A 20,503-nucleotide genomic window follows, 5' to 3' on the forward strand; every position below is an offset into this window, starting at 1 on the left:
GCTGCAGAATTCTCAGTGAGCGTACGGCCAGAAACTACCTCCGACAGGGCAGAAACGAACGCATTCCTCAGTTGAAAGGCCTTTAAAGTGGGTCGGTCGACCTAACAGTACCATATAGTCATAACTACTACCCGCGAAAACAGAAAACAGGCCACAATGCCACCTGCTTCATTAAACTCCACCGATTTTCTCCGTACATTCACAGAACTCGACCACCAGGAAGTCTCGCGATATTAGGGAAAGCGCAGCCGCTCCCCAGAGTAAGGAGCAGTAAAGGGCGCAGGCGCGTCCAAGCCTCCCAGATTGGCAGACTGGTTCCAAAGGGTGGGCAGAAAGGATCCACGCAGATACTGGAGAGCCCACTAGAGCCTTCCGAAGCGCTCCCGCCACGCCCAGTAGGGAACCGCCTCCGGCTGTCCCGTACGGTTATCCACCCACTTCTCGCGGTATTTTTTCCGTTTCTCGCGGGGTTTGGCGTGGCACTGGGAGGCCGGCCCGGGGTACGAGGCGGCGTTCCGTTAGTGGCGTTGGGGTCTGGCGGCGGCGGCAATATTTTCTCCTTTGCTGACGCGGAGTGGTTCAGCCTGGAGCCAGCCAGGTGACGAGCCTATGTGCGCGCTCCTGGGAACTGGGAGGCTGGGGCTGGAGGGCCGATCTGGCCTCCCGCGCGGTCGCGACCGGCCCGCGCGAGGCGACCGTGGCGCGGCTCCGCCCCGCCCCGCCCCGGCGCCCGCCCTGACTGCTCTCCTCCCCTCTCTCCAGCTTTCGCCGCCGCCGTCGTGATGGGGGCTCAGGACCGGCCGCAGTGCCACTTCGACATCGAGATCAACCGTGAGCCGGGTGAGCCGGCCGCCGTGGCCTTGCTGGCTAGCGCAAGGGGAGGGTCAGCCTCACCAGCCCTCGCCCAGGCCTTTTGGGGAGCGGGGAGACGCAATCAACTTTCCCTTTTCTCTTGCAAGAAAATGAAAGGAGAGGAGTCTAGCCCCGCTCAGCACCAGCCTCCAGCTCGGAGTTCGGGCCTCTTTCTCCTAAACCCCACGCCCCCTGCTCCTCCGGATCTAGTCCTCATACCCAGCCTGCCGCCCAAAATAGAAAATTTCTGCTTCCAAGTGACTCCAGGGGGCAAGCCTTGCAGATTCCGATTTGGGGTAGTTGGCTCTGTACTCCGAAGTTTGGACTCTTTTTATTCTGTATTACCTAGCCACTATATATCATTAATTCGTTAACTCCCCTTCTATTTTCCTCTAAGAATCTTTATACCTAGAGTTTCTTAGTTTCTGGAAAGATTGCTCAGGGATCGTTTTGTGTGATAAGCCAGCGAAATTGCAGCATGAAGGCGCTTAGCATTAATATTTTTTGTCTTTAAGAATACACCCATTCATTAGGTTTTTCTTTTTTAAAGTATTTTTGTTTTAAAGGTAGTCAGTTTTATTCTAAGTAGCAGAACGTGCAGGGTTCTAAACCGTTTTCTTAGCTCTTTTTGGTATCTGCCAGGTTTTGATTGGAGGCATGTATGCCATCGTTGTGCAACATCTTGTTCTGCACATTCTTATGAGACCCTGTTCCTGTTCTAGACTATTGAGAGATAGCAGTGAATAAAACAAAGGCATTTTCTTTTGTAGTTTGTTTTCTGTTGAGGTCAGAGACAATAAACTAGGGGGAAGATACAGTGACTAGTAAAAGGGGTTCTGAGATGTGAAATAAGGCCATTTTGGGAAGATAACATTTAAACAGATGAGGAAGTGAACCATCTGGATATCTTTAAGAAGAGCATTCCTGGTAGAGGGAAACAGTTAACAGGCCCTGAGGAGGAGTGTACTTGGCCTTTTAAAGGAATAGCAAGGAGCTCAGTGTGACTGGAGTATAGGGAAGAGTTAGTAGGAAAAGACCTGTAGGACTTTAACACTGTGAGATGGGAAGATTAAAAGTTTGGAGCAAAGGAATAATCTCAGAAATTTTGTTATCCCCTGCCCTTGCTAGGGATGGAACCCAGGGCCTTCCTATGCATACTAGGCAAGAGCTCTACCACTGACCTACACCCCCAGCACTACTTCTCTTTTTCTTTTCAAATATTTTGAGCCTTGCAGGATCTTTTTATTGGAAGGGGGGATCTTAATCCTTGTTTATAGTGAATCCATGCTCCAGGTAACAGTGTTCTTTTTTAAGAATTAAAAATAGCAGAACTCTGGGGCTGGAGTTGTGGCTCAGTGGTAGAGCTCTTGCCTGGCATATGTGAGGCACCACATATAAATAAATAAATACTTCTTCTTGAGTGAGTTTTAGTAGTTTGTGACTTTTAAGAAATTGGTGCATTTTATCTAAGTTGTTGAATTTATGTCCATAGTGTCCATAGAGTGGTTCTCCACAGCTGTACTGATATTTCCTTTTTCATTCTTAATATTGATAATTTGTACCTGTTTTGTCTTTTATCCTTGTTAATTTGCCTAGAACGTAACCAGTTTTTATATTCAGATTTTGATTTTAAAATTTTTTGTGTATTTCAATTTCATCAACTTCTGTTTTTTATCATTTCCTTTCTAATGCTTACTTCATTTTGTTTTTTTTTCTAGTTTAAGTGAAAACTTAGATCATTGACTTGATACTTTGCATTCTAATATAAACATTTAATTATACAATTATAGAAGAAAATTTAGATGCAACCCACAAATTTTGATATGTTCTTTGATACTTAGTCTTTGACTAACGGATTATAAAGAAGTGTTTTAGTTTCTTTTCTTTTTGCTACTAGGGATTGAACCCAAGGGTGCTCTACCACCCAGCTACATCCCCAGCTTGTTTTTTATTTAGAAACAGGGTCTTGCTAAGTTGCTCAAGCCAGCCTCACACTTGTGATGCCTCAGCTTGCCAAGTCACTGGGATTACAGGCATCTACCATAATGAAAGGGTCGTTTGACTTTGGAATTTCTTTTCTTTATATAGGTCTGAGAGTAATATCATAATTTCCTCAAAGTTTATCAAAATAGATGAAAATGGGAAGACAGTTGAATATAGTTTTTATTTAATAAGATTCACAGACTCAAAATGTGCCCTTAGTAAACATTGTAAAGTATTTGGAAATGATTCCAAGAAATTGGTTTTAAAAGGTAATGTAGTAGTCAGGAATGTTTTAGTACCACTTGTGTTTGACTTGGTTGAGCCAGTTAACCTCCTTGTAAAATGGAAGTACTATATACTTTTGTCTTCATTGATTCTAAAGATAGCAGTAGGGCAGTTTACAATTACCCTTTAACCTTTAGACTCACATTCAAAATAATTAAGATTTTGTAGGAGGCTTATAGGATCTGATTTGTACCAAAGGAACAAGAGAAATGCATTTCCCTGCCCAAACTTACCTTGTGTTATAAGTTTATGAATAGTGGATGTGATGACTTGTATTATTATATTTAAATGACCTCCCACTGTTCTATATGCTCATGAGTTAAATAGAATTTCTATGTAATACATGAGAAGAGAAGGGCAGTTGGACAGCACTGTCATTCTTACCCAGACAGTAATTTGAAGGCCACTATGCTTGCTAATGACCATGAGGGGAAAGGAGGCACACACAAGTGAGATGCAGTCAATTGTAGGACTTTCCTAGTAGTGTTCAGATTTTATAACATACACCTAAAACATTCCTTTATTACTGATATTCCTAATGAGAATAATTCTTACTGTAACTTGAAATTCCCTTGTCTTCCCCAACTTCCATTTTCCCATGGATATACTCAATTGTATATATGATTTTTGATAATGCAGCATTTCTTAAAATTCTGACTTCATATTCTTGCAGAGATACTGTTTGTGTAAAGTACCTAAGCACAATATCTGATTTTTTTTTTTTAAGTTTTTTGACTTTTTTTCCAAAAGTTGCTTCAATTATTGCATATTCACTAAGTCAGTGAAGGGCTTTTCTATGCAGTTAGACCCTTGTTAATTAAGCTGTTTCTTCACGTTAAGCAGAGGCTTGTTTTAGGTTTCTGTAAGAGTTTTAAAATTTTTTATTTTTTTAAAGAATCTGGCTTGGAGAATTCCAGTAATGACACCAGACTTGTTGAGATGGGTGTTGTAGGCAAACACATTAGGTTTTTACTGGAATTTTGAAAGGGGAAAGTTTACTTCTTAATACCTTCCTTTTTCTTTCCCCTTTCTTTTTCAAGACTCCAAGTGAAATGTATAGTCAAAGATTTCTCTCCATTTCTACCTTTAATATAAAATGCCTGCTTTTCTTTATTTGACTCCCTGTGTTTTGATTTTTTGACAAAGATTGGTGTTCATCTGTCAGGGTTGTTGCAAAGGGAATTATGGCTTTGTGATGCATACTTTGTAATATGGTTCCTTATAGGAATTGTACATCATTTTGTGAGAGTTTGAGGAGAATGAAAACCAAGGTTTGTCTTGTTCTGGAGAGTCTTAAAGCATTCCAGAGTGTACAGTTCAGCCTGAATTCTTGGTAGACCACAGTACTTACACAGATGGTCAGGTGTTTAGCAAATACTTAATCTACTGGGAATAAAAGCAGATTGAAACTAAAAAGATTTCTTTAAATATGCAGAAAGAGATCAGGCTAGAGGGGGAAAGACTTATTACTGACAAAGTTGTTTAGATCTGAGGAATACTTTCAAAATTATGTCAAAACTTGCATTCAAAACCCCTAATTGTGAATGCCTCCTGTGTAAGCCTTGTTACATATAGATCCCAACTTTTTTTAAAAAATATTTATTTTTTAGTTTTATTTTTTGGCAGACACAACATCTTTGTTTGTATGTGGTGCTGAGGATCAAACCCGGGCTGCACGCATGCCAGGCGAGCGCATTACCGCTTGAGCCACATCCCCAGCCCTAGATCCCAACTTTAAGATTATATTTTTAAGATAATATCTTGACGTTTAAGAGAGTAATTGCTACAGAATAAAATCTTAAATTCTGTTTTTCCACCTTAACTTTGTATATTTGCACAATTGAGGCCTGATTCATAATTACGCAGTGTTTATAATCAAACATAAATTAGGTATCATATAACCACTTTTATTAGCTTTGTAGCATAGGAAGGTACCTGGAGGATAGGGTTGGTTGCTAACATGAAGACGAAATATCAGTGACTTAAACAAGATGCAAGTGTTAACTTTTCTCTGACATAGCACTCACTCAGCATATCAGGGTTGTCGATGGACCCAGACTCTTTGCTTCTTGGTTAATCTTGACATGAAGCAGATAGGTGGTGAATTTTTTTTGTTGTTGTTGGTTTTTGTTGTTTCTTGGTACCAGGGATTAAACCCAGGGGCTCTTGACCACATCCCCAGCCCTTTTTCTTTTTTATATTTTATTTAGAGACAGGGTCTCATTGAATTACATAGTGCCTTGCTAAGTTGCTAAGGTTGCCTTTTTGAAATCACAGTCCTTCTGCCTCAGCCTCCCGGGCCGCTGGGATTACAGGTGTGGGCCACCTGCCCAACTATTAAGTGGTGTTCTTTTTTTTTTTAAATATTTATTTCTTAGTTTTTGGTGGACACAACATCTTTTGTTTGTATGTGGTGTTTTAGGATCGAACCCGGGTGGCACGCATGCCAGGCGAGCACGCTACTGCTTGAGCCACATCCTCAGCCCCTAGATAGTGTTCTTAATAGAAGATTTCAAGATGGATAAATATAGAAGAAATGATGGAATCAGAAGAATCATTATTTTGCAACCCCAAGTGTAATCATTAGTTCAGAAAAGGATCATCAGTGAAAAGCTTTTTTGGAATGTAACACCATTTGGTGAATAGTTGTTAGGAATATAACATGCACATAGGTTGAAAGTATTATCCCATAGAGTAGTTTAAAAATGGTGTGAATACCTTTACAACTAGGACTTGGCTAATATTTTAACATTACATAATGGGTCAGACTGATATGGGCTTTCCTGATGGGGTGCAAAAAAATAGATGGAGATGGGGGACTATTTTAGATTAAGAGTCCAAAGCATGTAAATTAAATTAAAATGTAATGGTTGATCAGATTGCTGGATTTTAAAAGTAGTTGTATATTTGTCATTGAAGGGGGTGGGAGGGACTGGTGGTAGATTGCTTTACTTGCCTGCATACATAAAGGCCTTGGTTTGATCTGTAGCATCCCCCCACAAAAAAAGTATAAATAAATAAAAAGTTTAAAAACCTAGAAGGAACTCAAGTGGTAATCAAGTGAGGGTTGGTTGCAAATTCAGTTTAGCCAAACAATGAAATTCATTTAACCATTTTAAAAAAATGAGAAGGTTAAAACAAAAAGTGAAGAAAAAAGATATAAAGGCCATTGTGGAGGGAGTTGGGTAAATTTGAATGTGGACTACAGTGAGTTTTTTCCTATAGCAATGAATTCTCTAGTCCTCTAACACCAACAGTTCAATTTAATTCCGACATTCTCTACCTAGAGTTGAAAGACTCATTCCCATAAGACTTCAGATGCCAGTGCCAAGTTCTGGGCCGCACATAGCTTATGGCCAACTAGCTGTAAATCAAGGAATCTTAACTCTCTGCTTGGGTTTGGTAATCTGCTACAGCAGGTCCCAACTCAGCCTACTCCAACAACCAAATAGGTTGTTACTTGTACAACTCAGAAGCAATTTCCAAATAGGAGAGATACATACAGTGAAGTACGGGGGTAGGGAGTGTGTGGACCTTTTATGCCTTCTCTTTGAAGACCTCACTGAGCTCACCAAACTGGAAACTCTGCAAACTCTTATTTAGGTGTTTTAATGGAGGTTTCATCAAATAGATCAATAAGTTATTACTTAATCTTGAACCCCTGTCCTTTCTTGATGGTGGGGAGTGGGGCTAAAAGTTCTGGGTCTGTGGTGTAATTTTTATGGTAACCAGTCACCCTCCTAATGCTCCTGAAGCTGTGCCAAGAGTTGTCTCTATAGACCAAAAGATGTTCCTATCACCCAGAAAATTCCAGGGAATTTTGAAGCTCTTTATCAGAAACTGGAGAGAAAGACCAAATTATGAGGGTTTTAGGAGCACTTGGTCAGGAACCAGGGAAAACCCCAATACTTTATTCCTAATAATGCTACAACATGTGTTAGACTATATTGTGATTAACATTTCTTGGATGTGATTATAGCATTGAGGTTAAGTAGAAGAATACCTTTCTTTCTTTCACACAATATCTTTATTTCATTTTTATGTGATGCTGAGAATCGAACCCAGTACCCCATGCATGCTAGGCAAGCACTCTACCGCTGAGCCACAACCCCAGCCCAAGAGAATACCTATATTTTTAGGACTATATGCTAAAGTAATTAAGGATGAATTTTGTGTCTTTAACCTTTGGTTTATTTCAGAAAAAAAAAAGTATGTGTAGAAAGGGAGAAATAAAGTAAATATGGTGAAACATTTTTGTAGATTTAAAATTTTCAAAATAAAAAGTTCAAAAAGAAGGGGGCTGGGCTGGGTTGTGGCTCAGTGGTGGCGTGCTTGCCTAGTATGCATGAGGCACTGGGTTCGATTCTCAGCACCACATATAAATAAATAAAGGTCCATCAACAATTAAAAAATATTTTTTAAAAAAGTTCAAAAAGAAGGAAATTGCATGTTTATTTTTTTCCCCAAAAACCTTCAGAATAATTTTTGTTAAGTTCCTCCAGAAATCTCATTAGTATTTTTATAGGTTGTGATTAAATTAAAATGGGTTACTTTAGGGGGGTTTTGCCATACTTGCAATTTTGAGTCTTATCCAAGAAGAAGGTATTTCTCTTTTTTATTCAAATTGCCTTTAAAGCCTCTCAGTTGTTGTAATTTTGTCCTGTACTTTTATGTAACTAGCTAGAATTTTTTTTGTGGTTATAGAGGATGTGATTTTTTTTATTCTGTTAGTTTTTTGATTAGTTCTTGTTGGTCTTATGATAAATAACAACTTCATTATCTCTGTTACTATTTTAATTGGTTCTTTTGAGTTTTCCAGGTATACAGTTAATGTTCTTAAAATAGTGACACAAATGATTTTTAATTTGTATGTCAGTCACATTGTTCTTTTTTCTATTTATGTTGGCTAGAACATTAAATAATAGTATGCTAACAAGCACTTGTTCTTAACTTTAATAGAATTAATGCTAAACTAGTGTTTTACCAATAAATATGATGCTGGCTGATGATTTGAAGAGGATCTAAGAATGTGTGTTATTTATGCCCAGGAATGATTGTTGAATTTCATTAAATTCTGGTTTGATTTATATCATAAGATTTTATGAAGTTTTTCCTTCATTTCAATTATATTAACAGATTTCTTAATATAAATGGTATATCTTTTTAAATGAGATTAATATTTAGGGGATTTTATTTTATTTTGGTACTGGGGATTGATCCCAGGGACTGTTACCACTGAGCTTCATCCCCGGCCCTTTTTATTTATTTATTTTTTAATTTTGAGACGGTCTTGCTACATAGGGCCTCACTAAGTTGTTGAGGCTGGCACTGAACTTGTGATCCTCTTGCCTTAGCCACCCAAGTCTTAATTTGTTTTATATATTGTCTTTGGTTTTAGTTCTTATTTTGTTTAATAAAATTTGTTAAGCTTTTCATCTTTTTCTCTGCTCTAAAGCAGTGTAACTGCTTGGAGATTAAAAATAGTTCAATAATTATCTGAAGTTTTTTAACAGCACTCCTTGGAATAACCATTTTAATTTCTTTCTTGGGTTTCTTTTATAGTCTGTGTTAGCATGGAGTTGTAATCTGTGCTTTCGTATAATTCTTTCCCCAAATTTTGTTATTTCTCTTTATCTTCTTGAGTGATTAAATTTATCTTTAGTCTTATTTGCCAATGAAAATATTCTGGGCTTCTTGCACTGACTCTGGGACAAAGCAATGATATTTACTTTCTCCTGGAACCTGGCAGCTCTAACATCTGCTCTTAATCCCTTACATCCTGGATCTTTAATTCTCTAATCTGCACAAATATCCTTGTTATCTAATTATGTGAGCCAATAATTTCTGAGTTTTTGTTTATACCATCTAAAAATGCTTTTAAAAGTCAGTATTGATTGACAAGTTATGAAAAAAGTTTAGTTGGCTGAATTATTACAGAGCTATTTTGGTTCTTCTCTTAACTTATTTCTTGTTTGTTTTCTTATTTCCCTCATTTTATATATTTCACTATAGGTTGGTTCCCCTTCTGTCATAGAAGCTGGAAAAATGTGTAATACACTTTTAGTTCTAAAAGTAGTTACTTGTCTAAGTAAGTGTAATCTTTACTTACTCTGTCATCTTCAGCAAAGACTACCTGTTGAACTCCAGAAGTATGAGAATGGAGTTCAGCAGGTAGTCTTTTTTCAAAAACTCAACCCCCTCTTGTTTTTCGACACTGTGAGTCCTAATTGCCTCCTTTCAATTTAACTTATTTTTTACATTGCAGATAAAATAAGTTTTTCATGATTTATTATTAAGTAAATAAATTTATTTAAATTAAATTTATTATTAAATAAAATTTATTACATATGCACTACTAAACAAGCTTTTTTTTTTAAGGAAGAAATACAAAAATAAATAATACTTTCTCGTGTATGAAAATAAACTGGAGGAAACACACATGAGATTAGTGAAAGCAAATACCTGTTTATGGGAATGGCAACAAGACTTCTCATTCTATAACCTTTTGGATTGTTCGATTTTTATTATTTATTTATTTATGGCACCAGGGATTAAACTCACTGGGTCACATCCTTGGCCTCTTTAAAAAAAAAAAAAAATGAGATGGGGTTTCACGAAGTTGCTTCGTAAATTGATGAGACTGACTTTGAATTTGGGGTCCTCCTGCCTCAGCCTCCCAATCCTCTGGGATTTTAGGTATGTGCCACTGCGCCCAGCTGAACTGTTTGATATTTTTTTTTTTTTTTTAGTTGTAGATGGATACGATACCTTTATTTTTTGTGTGGTGCTGAAGATCGAACCCAGTGCCTCACACATGCTAGATGAGTGCTCTAACACTGAGTCACAACCCCAGCCCTATATTTTTTGAATAATTTCCAGTTATTTAGGTTTAATTTGGTATTACAGTAGACTCAGTTCCCAATGGTACTCCTGTCCTACTAGTTCTTTCTTATTCATTAGTTCTTTGACTCATCTCAAAGTTACATATTCAAATATATTCTTTGAGATAAAATCTGATTATCGTATTTCCTTTGCTAGTTATAAACTTATTGGTTCATAGCATATTCTTCCTTTGAAGGTGGCAGATAGTACTCTGTTGTCTCCAGCTTCTATAAAGTGTTTGAAACTGGCCTTACATTTTTTTTCTTTGCAAGCAATGTGATTCTACTGCCTGGGTGTTAAAAAGATTCTTTCCTTTATATCTCTGAAACTAAATAGCTTTGTTAAGCCTTGTTTGGTGTTGCTCTACTTGTAATAATTTTCCTGGTAGTCAGTGATCTTTTTGATCTGTATATTTAAGTATTCCTTCATTTGTGAAAGTTTTATTTTATAAATCTCTGCCCTTGAATAATTTTGTTTTGAGTGTTATTCAAGTATTGAGCGCTAACTCAACACTCAAAAAAAATTTAAAAAAAAAAGTGTATTTTCCATCCATGGTTGGTTGAATCTATGAATGCAGAAGGAAACTTTGTTCATCCCACTGATGGCTTGCCATGTTGTGTAGCAACTGTATTTCTATTTGTCATTCTTAGCTAAAATGTGAACTCCTTGGAATTTGGGTACTATGTCTTGTATACTGTTGGACTTTTTGAGATAACACAGAATTATTTGATCAACTGGCCTGATTTTATTGAAATGTTGCTCCTGTTTCTTGATTTCTTCCTATTTTTTTGCTCTTTGCCTAGCCAGTGTGATCTTTTCCTACCTTTGCTCTTATCCTCAACCCTTGTTTGTAGTTAGTTGGGCAGTGTGCTTTTCTTGCCTAATATAATATGTCATGTCCTACAATATTTTCTTTTCTTTTGGATATCCAGTTTATTTAATAATTTGAAATAGTCTTGTATATCTTCAGTCATTCAAAATATTTATTTATTACATACTTTTACTCTAATAAAAATGAGAGATACATCTCAGATTGTAGAAAAGCAAACAATGTCTAGTAAGAACAGTATAGGCTCAACTAGTAAAGCTGTATATGAGCCTTAGCTCTATCACTAAGCCATGTGATGTGACTACTATGACGTTTTCTAAACAATCCCTGTTATTCTAGAGTTGCTTGACTAGAAAAAAATATTGCAAGGTGATGTTCAGTTTTACTTGGTCCATGTACTTGCTGATTTTATTCCTGACACCTAGTGGTTGAATCAGGATTGACAACCTGACGTAGATGGATCTTGGTTTTTCCTGTCTTGTTTGGAGGATCTGCATTTTGGTAGTTTGTCATTGTTGTTTGTTTGTTTTTGAATTTAAAAATGGTGTTTACTTCAAAACATTCAGAATGTCAACAAAACTGTGACAACTTTTTTTCAATTATAGAATAATAAAAACAACACTATAAGCTGTATCAAAGATACTTGAAGATGAAAAAGCTTCCCATAATTTGTTCTGTGCACCAACAAGAACATGCTTTAAATTTCTGTGCTAGTTTTTAACGCGCATACTGTGCCAGACCAAGTTGGTGTCTATTGAAAATACCACCAGGAAGCTGGGTAGGGTGGCATGTGCCTATAATCCCAGTGACTGGGGAGGCTGATGCAGGAGGATCACAAGTTCAAGACCAGCCTCAGCATCTTAGTAAGACCCTGTTTCAAAATAAAAAATAAAAAGATCTGGGGATGTACCTCATTGGTAAAACATCCCTGAGTTCAATCCCCAGAACCAAAAGAAAAAATACCACCAGGACAGCACTATCTAAAGACACATTTGGCAGTATGTATACAAAAAAGGACCCTGTATAGTTTTAACACAAACCTTATACAGCCCTACACTTTTAATTTTTTTCTTTAAAAAGAGTGACTTAGAGGCTGGGGTTGTGGCTCAGCGGTAGAGCACTCGCCTAACATGTGCGTGGCCCCGGGTTCAAACCTCAACACCACATAAACAAAATAAATGTATTGTGTACAACTAAAATTTTAAAAAAAAGGAGTGACTTATATACAGGGGGGTTAAATACTTTGTAGACAAGAAAAAAAAACCTCCACTAGAACCAACTTACTCATATTCTTCCTTGTGCTCTTTATCTTCTTTGTCTACTGTTCTTCCTTCTTTCTCTTGTTTTTTTCTTTTTTTTTTTTTTAAAGAGAGAATTTTTTTATTATTTATTTTTTAGTTTTCGACGGACACAACATCTTTGTATGTGGTGCTGAGGATCGAACCCGGGCCACACGCATGCCAGGCGAGCATGCTACCGCTTGAGCCACATCCCCAGCCCCTTCTCTTGCTTTTTTAACCTGAAACACTCCCTTTTTTGCCCTGTCAGGTTTTCCTTTAGCTTGGTAGGCAGAAAAATCCTTTTCATATTTTCCCCTCACTTTAGCAGCCCTCTTTTCATAGGGCTGCTTGTCATCTGCAACAATGTTATGCCACACCTCTTCCAATTTCTTTGCGACATCAATGGATAGACAGGCTAGGATGTTCTCCTTTGATTTTTAGGTGATACTTAGAACAAGAAAGCTGATGGAGATCTCTTGGATGCATTAGGATCCTTGAACTTTTTTGTTTCCCCTATAGGAGGGAAAAAGGTTTTCATTTCTCTTTCATAATGGACCTTGTCTGCCTTTACCACATCTTCATATTTTTGTTTCGTCTTAGCAGATGTGGTCTTCCACCTCTCTGAGCACTTAGAAAACTCTTGAGAAGTTGACTGCAACATCTGGGTGCTGCTTCTTGTGCTCCTCCCAACATGTTTGCATAATGAACATGTATGATGAAATTTTGCCAGAGATTATAAAGATTGATGAAAATACTTTTGTTGGGCTGGGGTTGTGGCTCAGTGGTAGAACACTTGCCTAGCATGGGTGAGGCACTGGGTTCAATTCTCAGCACCACATATAAATAAAATAAAGGTTCATTAGCAACTAAAAAAAATACTTTTGTTATATTGGTATAAAATATACATAAAAGTGATATTTAATATACATACATATATTTTTCAAGATTCTGACATGACTTTATATACATTATTCCTAACTTAAAAATCTTCCCCTTTTCCTCCATTATTTTCTTCAAGATCAGCTTCAAATTTTTTTTTTTTTTTTTTTTTTTGTTGGAAAAAAGAAAGTATATTTAGAATTAGACAGCTGGACTTTGTTTAGATGATCCCAATTTTGTTGGCAACATCCAAAGCATCATAATCAGGAGCCAGTGGAACATATGCCTTTTTCTCTCCATCAGGCCTGATCAGGGTGTTAACCTTGGCCACATCAATGTCATAGAGCTTCTTTACAGCTTGTTTGATCTGGTGTTTGTTTGCCTTGACATCCACAATAAACACAAGTGTGTTGTTGTCTTCAATCTTCTTCATGGCTGACTCAGTGGTCAGAGGGAATTTGATGATGGCATAGTGGTCAAGCTTGTTTCTCCTGGGGGCGCTCTTCCGAGGATATTTGGGCTGCCTCCGGAGCCGCAATGTCTTGGGTCGCCGGAAGGTAGGTGACGTGCGGATCTTCTTCTTTTTATGACTGTGGACACCCTTCAACACTGCTTTCTTGGCTTTCAAAGCTTTTGCTTTGGCTTCAGCTTTGGGAGGGGCAGGAGCTTCCTTCTTAGCTTTCGGCGCCATCTTGGTGAAAAGGGCTCAGCTTCAAATTTTTGAAATAGCTTCAGACTTTGGCTTCATTAAAACTATAGGCTCAGAATGTTGACAGAGGAAAATCTTGTCATATGATGTCATTTATGATCCCACTTATGCATTAGAGATATTTGTAATGCAGTATGTTTGTTTTGTCCTTAAAGTAACTGAATGAGATGGTCAGGAGTAAATTAAAACCATAATGATGCATAGAGTAAATCAAGTGATGTTGTGTCTGTACCAAATATGACTTATATTTGACCCACGGTTCATTCTGACTTAACTCCATTAAATCTGAATAAATAAAAATATTCACACTGAAAAATATTTTGTTAAATAAGGGGGAAAGGGACTCTGAAGACTAATTATAAATTAAAACTCCTTTTCCAATTTTATTAAGACCCTTTCAAGTAAGTTTTTTAAAGTAAAACTTTTTATGTAAGATAGTATTAGCTCTCATTCTCTCCCATTTTCTAGCAATCACACCACTTGTAACTTGTGGCATCACTGCTCTCACAGTGAATGGAATGTGTGCTTGTGTATTGTGTTCTAAAATTGTCTTTGAGTTTGGATTTATAATATGATAAATAGCATCGGACATAGTCTACATATACAGTCTCAATTGCTTTGAAGAGTTTAAAGGAGTATTTATTACTTCTCAGCCTTTGGGCTAAGATCCAAATGTAAGGGAGTCCCTGAGATCAAATTTGTGACCTATTTCTCTATGGCACGGTTAAATCAAAGTTGCATACTTCTCATTTCTTAGTTATTGTAGAAAGTATTAGTTCTTCTGGGGAAACATGATCTGTTCTCTTTCTGCTTTTTTGGGGAATAGAATATGAATATTAAGTGTGGGTGGTACAGTTCAGGAAGCTGGGTCTGCGGATTGAATCCAAGGCTATTTAACCACTGAGCCACATCCCTAGCCCTTTATTCACTTTTTATTTTGAGACAGGGCCTTGCCAAGTTGCTGAGGCTGGCTTTGAACTTCAAGTTCTCCTGAGCTGCTGGAATTATAGGCTATGCAACTGTTAATTAAGAATATTCTGGGAGCTGGAGTTGTAGCTTAGTGGTAGAGGCTTGCCTAGCATGTGCAAGGCACTGAGTTCAATCCTCAGCACCACTAAATAAATAAATAAAATAAAGGAATTATGCCCATCTACAACTAAAAATATTTAAACAAAAGGAATATTCTACTGGTTTCAGTGGCACATGCCTCTAATCCCAGCAACTAGGGAGACTAAGGCAAGAGGATCATAAGTTCGAGACCAGCCTCAGCAACTTAGTGAGACCCTGTCTTGAAATAAAAGAAGGGCTGGGGTTTTGGCTCAGTGGTTAAGCTCCTCTGGGTTCAATCTCTGATAACCAAAAAAAAATAAAATAAAATAAAAGTGGCTGTGGGGTATGGGTCACTAGTAGAATACCTGCTCAGCATGCATGTGGTCCTGGTTTTAGTCCCTGGCACCACTACCACAAAAAAGCCTTAAATATGGTTCATAGTTCAGGTAAGGTACTAAAAGGGATATGATATTCAGGGCCCCTGTAAAAGACTCTTAACATCCTATAGTTTTAGGACTGGAATGATTTTGGCTTCTTACTAATAAAAAGAGTAAATGGATTTGATCTCCAGCACCACAAACAAAAACAGTGGAACTGTTTTTACTTGGTATCTCTCAGTTAAATTCTTCCCCACTAACTCTTTAGAAATTAAAAAGAATTAGAAAAATGGGCTTTCAAATTATTTATTTTCTTTCTCCTATATATAATGTGGTATATATAATCAATTTGCTTATTGGTTTTTCTTTCCCATGTGTTTTATTTCAGTTGGTCGCATTATGTTTCAGCTCTTCTCAGACATATGTCCAAAAACATGCAAAAACTTCCTTTGCCTATGCTCAGGTAAGTGAATTTTTAAATTATTTCTGATGAGAAGTCATGGCATCTAGTCTTACCTTTCTTTCTCTCTTTATTTCTTTCTTTCTCTCTTTCTCTCTCTCTCTCCCTCTCCCCCTCCCCCTCTTCCCCTCCCCCTCTCCCCTCCCCCTCTCCTCTTCTCCCTCTCCTCTTCTCCCTCTCCTCCTCTTCCTCTCCCTCTCCCTCTCCCTCTCCCTCTCCCTCTCCCTCTCCCTCTCCCTCTCCCAGCATAGTATTACCTTTAACGGAATAGATATTTTCCTGAAAAAATAAAGGTCTTTGGAAATGGCTTTTGCAACCAAAAACATAATCATACTAACCTATGTGAAATTAAGAAAGCATTTTATAAGAGGGAAAAGAAAGAAGTGGTCTTAAAAATGAAAAAGAAAGTAAGAATCTACTTCATGTGATGGAATCTTCTATACATTGTAATTTATAAAATAATAGACATTTAAAATTGATTTGTTTTGGTAGAACTTTACAAATTTCAGTACTTTACAAATTTAGCACCTCAGATTTCAGAAGCAATATAGGGCTAGCCAAGTGTAATGGCATACACCTGTAATCCCAACTACTTAGGAGACTGAGGCAGAAGGATTGCAAATTTGAGGCCAGCCCTGGAAACTTAGTGAAACCTGCTTTAAATAAAGAGTAAAAAGAGTTGGAGATCTAGCTTAGTAGTAGAATGAGCTCTCTGGATTCAATCCCTAGAAACATACACACAGAGAAAGAAAAGAAAAAAACAAATTTAAGGCTAGAAGATGGAGAGGTAGAACATAATAAAATTGTTCTTTATTGAGTATAATTGGATTTATGTCCTAAATAAGTAGAAAAATGGAGATAATATTAGTTTAAAATGAGAAATAGCAAACTAAAAATGTAAAATTCATACTTCTTCACACACACACACACACACAATCTTTGCATCAACTTCCTTGATCCCATTCTTTTATAGAGAAATAAACATCCCCAGTTTTCTCTCTTGTAGCATGTAGAGTGTGAGCTAACAACTGCTTTGTATTGTTTACTTTGATTTGTGTGTATACGTATGTTTTTAAATTGTCACATCATTTTTTTTAATCTCTTAAAATACCAACTACACAGGAGGGATTTGGCAGTGGAATAATTGGTTGGTTCTTTTCCTTGGAAGGATGGGTTTGTAGCTAAACTTCGATTTTTTTCTGTTTTCCCCCCAGGGGAGAAAGGCCTTGGGAAAACAACTGGGAAGAAGTTATGTTATAAAGGTTCTACATTCCACCGTGTGGTTAAAAACTTCATGATTCAGGGTGGGGATTTCAGTGAAGGTAGAGCTAAAAGTTATGTTCTCAATTCTATCTGTCAGTTTTTAAAGCATCTCATTATTACTTTTTAATTGAAATATCATATCACAGAATAATTGAAATGTTATATATATGGTTGGTGCATAGTTGTGGGATGGACAGATGCTATGGATCCAAAATGTATGAAAACATAAGATACTATGACATTTAACTTGCTTTTATGTAGTTTATTTTAGTAATATTACAATTATGTGATAAATACCCTTAAAATGAATGCTAAAGTACTGTCCAATTGAATTTATTCTAGAATTTTGTTGGTGTGATTAATGCTTGAAATAAGTGGATCCTAGAGTCATTTTTTGAAAATGATATTATAATATTTTAAAGATGAAGTTAATCGAGGACTCTTAAGTTATGGTTATATGCACCACTTATAAAGTTCACGGTTTCCTTCAGCAAATTAAAACCATTCAAAATAATCTATATGTATTAGTACATTTTTAATTTTCAGTATGGCTTAATATAGCTCATTATTTACAGGTAATGGAAAAGGTGGAGAATCAATTTATGGTGGATATTTTAAAGGTAAGGCCTAATATTTTATGGTCTTTTGTTTCAGTTCTGATATTAAAGCAAGTTTGGTCATATACTTTTAATGAAAAGAGGTTTACTTATAGTTCACTTTTTGCATGAAACTAATGCTGCATGAAAATACTTCATTTGCATGAATTTGGGGATAAATTATATTGTAATATAACTTTTAATTGACAAGATTAATTAAGGCTAACTTTATGGTTAAACATGACTTTCAGCATGGAGGTTAGGCAACTATATTCATGAAAACTCCTATCTTCCTGCCTAAAACTGTCAACATATTCTTTTGTTTATAGAGAATGTGGTCTTTTGCAAAATGAAAAGGTAAGAGAACAAAGCTCAGTAACACAAACTCCAATTCTGTTCCCTTGCACCCTTCCTAATAAATTTATGGACAGTCTGGGTCAGGTTGTGGCTGGATTTCTATATTGCTTGAAGACTTGGAAAATAATTTTATGTTATTTCATAAGTGTATGTGTATCTTTTTTTTTCCTTTCCCAATGAGTTATTCATTCTATATCAGGGGAAAGAATCTAGCTGTTTTTTTTCCCCCTAAGCCAAGCAATTTCTTTGAATAAAATTTGGTATTTTCTTCTTTCTCAAAGGTTTGTATGTTTTCTTTTGTATACTAGAAATATATGATGGTATTTTATTCCTACAGTAGTAGCATTTGCATAAATCTAACTATTGCACTTGCCCCAAAAAGCCTTAGAAAAGTCAGTTGCAGAAATTTATAATGGGATCCAATCTTACTAGGTTTTAATGCTATAAAAGCTTCAGTGTTATAATAGTCTTTTATATTTCCTTTGGGAGAAAATGGATTACTACTCTTTTTCAGAAGCCTGTTCCCAAGGTAATCATGTTTTCAAGTTTTCTATGTTTCTGTTTGTTCTAAAGAAAGATTTGTTTGTATGAATGTCAAAAGGAATTTTAAGTTAATAAGGGTGTTTCTGCTGGAATTAATATGATCTCTAAGTGATCTTTAAGGTGAATTTTTTTCCTCTGAATTAGTAAGAAACAGCTCTTTAGCTGGTTCTATCTGCATTTAGCAATTTAAATTTAATGCTGTAGGCCACTTTAATGTGGTTGTTCCTGGTGGCAGATACTTTTATATCTTAAAATTGTATTTTGCCATTTCAATTTTTATTTTTACAAAAGTTAATTCCTTAGATAATTTTGTGATCTGATTGATAATCCACATACTTAATTTAGACATGTCCTTAAAACTTAAAATATCTAATTCTTTTTGCTCTTATAACTTCAACTCAGTTGAATAATAATTTACCATATGAAAATTAAACAAATAAAAGGATTATTAAACACCCATATATAGTACATTTGGCAGGCTAATTGGAAATTTTGGAAGAAATGAATTTTACTGTAGAGATTTATCTAAAAATTTCCTTATTAGTTTTTCCTGCAAGTTAATAGCTTATGTACTGCTTAGTCAAGTATGTTACTACAAGAAGTGACTATTCTAAGGCTGTTTGTATAAAATATTAAATATATGTTCTTTTCTTTAAGGCTTTCATTAGTATCTTCTGGCATTTTTATGCTCTTTTTGATTAGTTGAAAAATTTTTTCCTAAATATTGTCAAGTATCTGTACTGACCAGAAGAGGAATTTCATCCTTTGCTTTCTATTTATTACTTGAGCATTACTTTAAAAGTGTCTTATAATTGGGAGACTGACGTATTTGTGTTTTCTTCAAACAGATGAAAACTTTATTCTCAAACATGACAGAGCGTTCCTTTTGTCAATGGCAAATCGAGGGAAACATACCAATGGTTCCCAGTTTTTCATGTGAGTAGGCATAATTCAGAGATGAGCTTTTCCTAAACAGAGAAGCGCTGTTCATGAGAAAGATGGTATAGTTAAAGCAACTTTAATGCTAAAATTCTGTCAGCTTGGGTTTTATTATTAATTTCTAATGTTATATAGTAACTGGTAATCTCTAACAATCACCTCAGCATTCAGCATATATCCTGGATTTGAAGAATGGAACTTTAAAAATGTAACTTAAAGATACATATTATTTATGCTGTTGATGTGAGAAAATAAATTGGCTTTGGCCCTTACCAAATTTGATAACTTGGTTTATGAAAACTGGATTGGAATATAAACTATTGATGCACATTTAAAAATTCTTCATAGTATAAGACCAGATATATGTACCCTCAGCATGGAAAGCAGTTGGTTTTAGTAAACCATTGTATACTTGTTTTTCTCTCTTACTATTGCTCTTTGAGCTAATTTTCAGAGAGGTACCATTATTTCCTGATGTCATATGAAAATAGGTGATTTGCTGTTGAATCAGCATTTTAAAAAATTTAAATTTTTGTCTAAATGTACTCTAAAACCTATTTTAATTACAATCCCATCATATGGAATAAAGATAGTTGTGTGCAGCATGAGGTTTAATGCTTTTGATTGAAAGTAAATCTCACTTATCCTGTATACATTGGAGAAATATTTTATTCATGGTTTATCAGAAAAAGTTTTCTTTAACATCTTTCTGAATGGATGAGTATGAAGGGCGCTTCCCTGTCTTTAAAGGACCAAATTATTCATATAAACTCATTTTAAATTTGTCTAAAAAAAATAGATTTCCAACATGATCTGATAATGTTCAGATAAGGGACATTCTATTCCTAAGAATGTCCTAAAAATGGAAAGCTGATAAAAGATGATTATGCTTGGAGTTATACAGGAAAAAATCCTAAGACAGTTGTTCCTGTATCTTGTTTTGATCCCATAGCTTATTAGTTATAATATGTGTTTATTAGAGTAGTTTTTTATTCTTAACGTTCTTAAGGGCCAATAAAAAATAGAAATATTTTTAAAACTTTTTTGTAATGACTTAATGTATAAGCTGTTTACTCTGAGGTTTCCCATTTCCATTTTTAAGCTTATCTGAACTCTGAACATGAAAAACTATTCATTGGTCAAGAAGCTACCATCTGAGGGCTCTAAAGTTTCTTTTAGATTTCCTTTTTTTATATCTTTACATTTAGAATTTGATTTA

At 36.0% G+C, this 20,503-nt stretch overlaps 1 protein-coding gene and 2 pseudogenes across 9 annotated transcripts in view; 1 reads left to right on the forward strand and 2 right to left on the reverse strand.

Annotated features, from left to right (window-relative positions):
• Positions 1 to 473: 473 nt before the first annotated feature.
• Positions 474 to 20,503, forward strand: part of Nktr (natural killer cell triggering receptor) — a 47,398-nt gene continuing 27,368 nt past the window's right edge. For 5 of the 9 annotated variants that reach the window (XM_076844084.2, XM_076844100.2, XM_076844107.2 and 2 more), the window contains exons 1-6: positions 474 to 598; positions 763 to 840; positions 15,515 to 15,589; positions 16,801 to 16,908; positions 17,425 to 17,469; positions 19,194 to 19,281. In XM_076844084.2, coding sequence (XP_076700199.1) covers positions 783 to 840; positions 15,515 to 15,589; positions 16,801 to 16,908; positions 17,425 to 17,469; positions 19,194 to 19,281 — 374 coding nt within the window. In that variant the 5' untranslated portion in view covers positions 474 to 598; positions 763 to 782. Of the gene's footprint in view, positions 612 to 762; positions 841 to 15,514; positions 15,590 to 16,800; positions 16,909 to 17,424; positions 17,470 to 17,774; positions 17,803 to 19,193; positions 19,282 to 20,503 lie in introns of those variants that run through there. The other 4 variants (XR_013090279.2, XM_076844092.2, XM_076844119.1 and 1 more) reach the window with 4 other exon arrangements.
• LOC143379402 (high mobility group protein B1 pseudogene) lies at positions 12,112 to 13,080 on the reverse strand (annotated as a pseudogene).
• LOC143409323 (large ribosomal subunit protein uL23 pseudogene) lies at positions 13,175 to 13,689 on the reverse strand (annotated as a pseudogene).

The sequence above is a fragment of the Callospermophilus lateralis genome, chromosome 1, assembly GCF_048772815.1.
Source record: "Callospermophilus lateralis isolate mCalLat2 chromosome 1, mCalLat2.hap1, whole genome shotgun sequence".
Classification (NCBI taxonomy): domain Eukaryota; kingdom Metazoa; phylum Chordata; class Mammalia; order Rodentia; family Sciuridae; genus Callospermophilus; species Callospermophilus lateralis.